Source organism: Piliocolobus tephrosceles, unplaced genomic scaffold (assembly GCF_002776525.5).
Source record: "Piliocolobus tephrosceles isolate RC106 unplaced genomic scaffold, ASM277652v3 unscaffolded_25565, whole genome shotgun sequence".
NCBI classification, from domain to species: Eukaryota; Metazoa; Chordata; class Mammalia; order Primates; family Cercopithecidae; genus Piliocolobus; species Piliocolobus tephrosceles.
In genome coordinates, this window is record NW_022308271.1 from 2,454 (window position 1) to 4,645 (window position 2,192).

The window sequence follows — 2,192 nt, forward strand, 5'->3', positions numbered from 1 at the left end:
CCCACATCTCGGCAATGGGACACCAAGTCCCAAGCAGCTGGCACCTGGGGCAGGGTGTGGGGCAGAGCTGAACGCATGAGTGCACGAGTGGACGAGTGAGTGTCTGCCGACTGAGAGCCCAGCAGCTTTGTGCCTGCCGGGGAGATGGCTGGCACCCTCTCCCTGCCCTCAGGCCACCTGGAGGGGCTGGCACAGCCTCCCCTCACCAAGTCTCCTTCCATCCCCAGAGCTCCTGGGCTCCACCAAGAAGATCAATGTCAACTTCCAGGACCCAGATGGGTGAGTTCTGAGCCAGGCGGTGCCCACCTGGAAGGGAGGATGGCTCCTAGGGAGGGCAGGGTGCCCGGGAGGCCGGGGCGCCGGGGCCTCTGCTGTATGTGTCCTCTGCCCATGCTAGCTTCTCAGCTCTGCACCATGCGGCCCTGAACGGCAACACGGAATTGATCAGCCTGCTGCTGGAGGCCCAGGCTGCTGTGGACATCAAGGACAACAAAGGCAAGACTGGTCCAGGGGCCTCCAGTGGGGGCAGGGGTGGGGGAAGTGAGGGGGGCTCCCTGGGGCCTGCATGGGTCCTTGGCTGAGGTCTCAGCCCAGGGTCTTAGTCCGATTTCAGGCAGGTCCTCCTGGGATCAGGGTCCTGGAGGCCAAGGGTGGGCTTGGAGTCAGGGGTCAGCTCCCAGCAACCCCCAAACCCACAGGGTTGGCCTCGGGGGTCAAAGGTCAGCTCCCAGCATTCCCCCCACCTCCCAGAGTTGGGCTTGGGGTCAGGAGTCGGCTCCTAGCACCCTCCTACCCCCTAAGTTTGGCCTTAGGGTCAGGGGTCAGGTCCCAGCACTCCCCTATCCCCCAGGTTGGACTTGCGGTCAGTGGTCAGCTCCCAGCATCCCCCACGCCCTAGGGTTGGGCTTGGAGTCGGGTCAGGTCCCAGCAGCCCCCATCCTCCAGAGTTGGGTTTGGGGTCAAGGGTCAGCTGTCAGCATCCCCCTGCCCCCCAGGCATGCGGCCGCTGCACTATGCGGCCTGGCAGGGCCGGAAGGAGCCCATGAAGCTGGTGCTGAAGGCAGGCTCGGCTGTGAACATCCCGTCTGATGAGGGCCACATCCCCCTGCACCTGGCAGCCCAGCACGGTCACTATGATGTGGTGAGGCCTGAGCGGGGGCGGGGGCAGGGGCAGGGCAGCCCGGGCGGGGCAGCGTGGCCTGAGGATGTGTGGGCCTGACTGCGCCCTTGGCCCCCAGTCTGAGATGCTGCTACAGCACCAGTCTAACCCGTGCATGGTGGACAACTCGGGGAAGACGCCCCTGGACCTGGCCTGCGAGTTCGGCCGCGTTGGGGTGAGTCTCCCATGGAGCCCTGTGGGGTGGGGGTGGGGCTGGGGAGCCCCACATCAGGGCCCCCCTATACTGATCCCTCCTTCAAGGTGGTCCAGCTGCTCCTCAGCAGCAACATGTGTGCGGCGCTGCTGGAGCCCCGGCCGGGAGATGCCACCGACCCCAACGGCACCAGCCCTTTGCACCTTGCAGCCAAGAATGGCCACATCGACATCATCAGGTAGAGCCGGTGGCAGGGAGGGCCTCAGCCTTAGGGTCCCCAGGGTTCAGCAGCAGCCTGGGGCTCAGGGCACCAGCTTCTGGCTTGGGGATAGGGCAAGAGCAGGCAGGGTCCCAGGTCCCTGGTCAGGCCTCTGGCATGGCCTCCAGGGCTCATGTACAGTATGAGCTGGAGGGGCTGGGAAAGGGGCTTCTGTGACTTCTCTGTCCCGGCCCCGTTGCTCCTGGGTGCGCTCGAGGAGGTGCTGAACTTCCCTGAGCCTCACTTTCCCATCCAAAAGTGGGGTTCACAGCAGCGCCTACGCTAGCATCAGACAAGATAACAGCTGGGAAGTCTTAGCACAGGGAGGGCCCTTCAGTAGCTCTCACTGTGGGCCAGGCACGGCGGCTGACACCTGTGATCCCAGCACTTTGGGAGGCCAAGGAGGGAGGATTGCTTGAAGTTGGGAGTTCACAGAAAAAAAAAAAAGTTAGCCGGATGTGTTGGCACACACCTGTAGACCCAGCTACTGGGAAGCTGAGGCAGGAGAATCACTTGAGCCCATGAGGCTGAGGCTGCAGTGAGTGGTGACTGTGCCATTGCACTCCAGCCTGGGTGACAGAGCGAGACCCTGTCTCAAAAAAAAAAAAAAAAAAAAAATT

The 2,192-nt window shown here is 63.1% G+C and overlaps 1 protein-coding gene across 1 annotated transcript; it reads left to right on the forward strand.

The window, feature by feature from the left end:
* Positions 1 to 227: 227 nt before the first annotated feature.
* Positions 228 to 1,860, forward strand: LOC113221524 (caskin-1-like; the record flags this gene model as incomplete). Its single annotated transcript, XM_026450855.1, has 5 exons — positions 228 to 279; positions 398 to 495; positions 996 to 1,141; positions 1,239 to 1,334; positions 1,421 to 1,860. Coding segments are annotated over 5 exons (527 nt in total), but the record flags the coding sequence as incomplete, so codon positions are not given.
* Between the last annotated feature and the right edge of the window lie 332 nt (positions 1,861 to 2,192).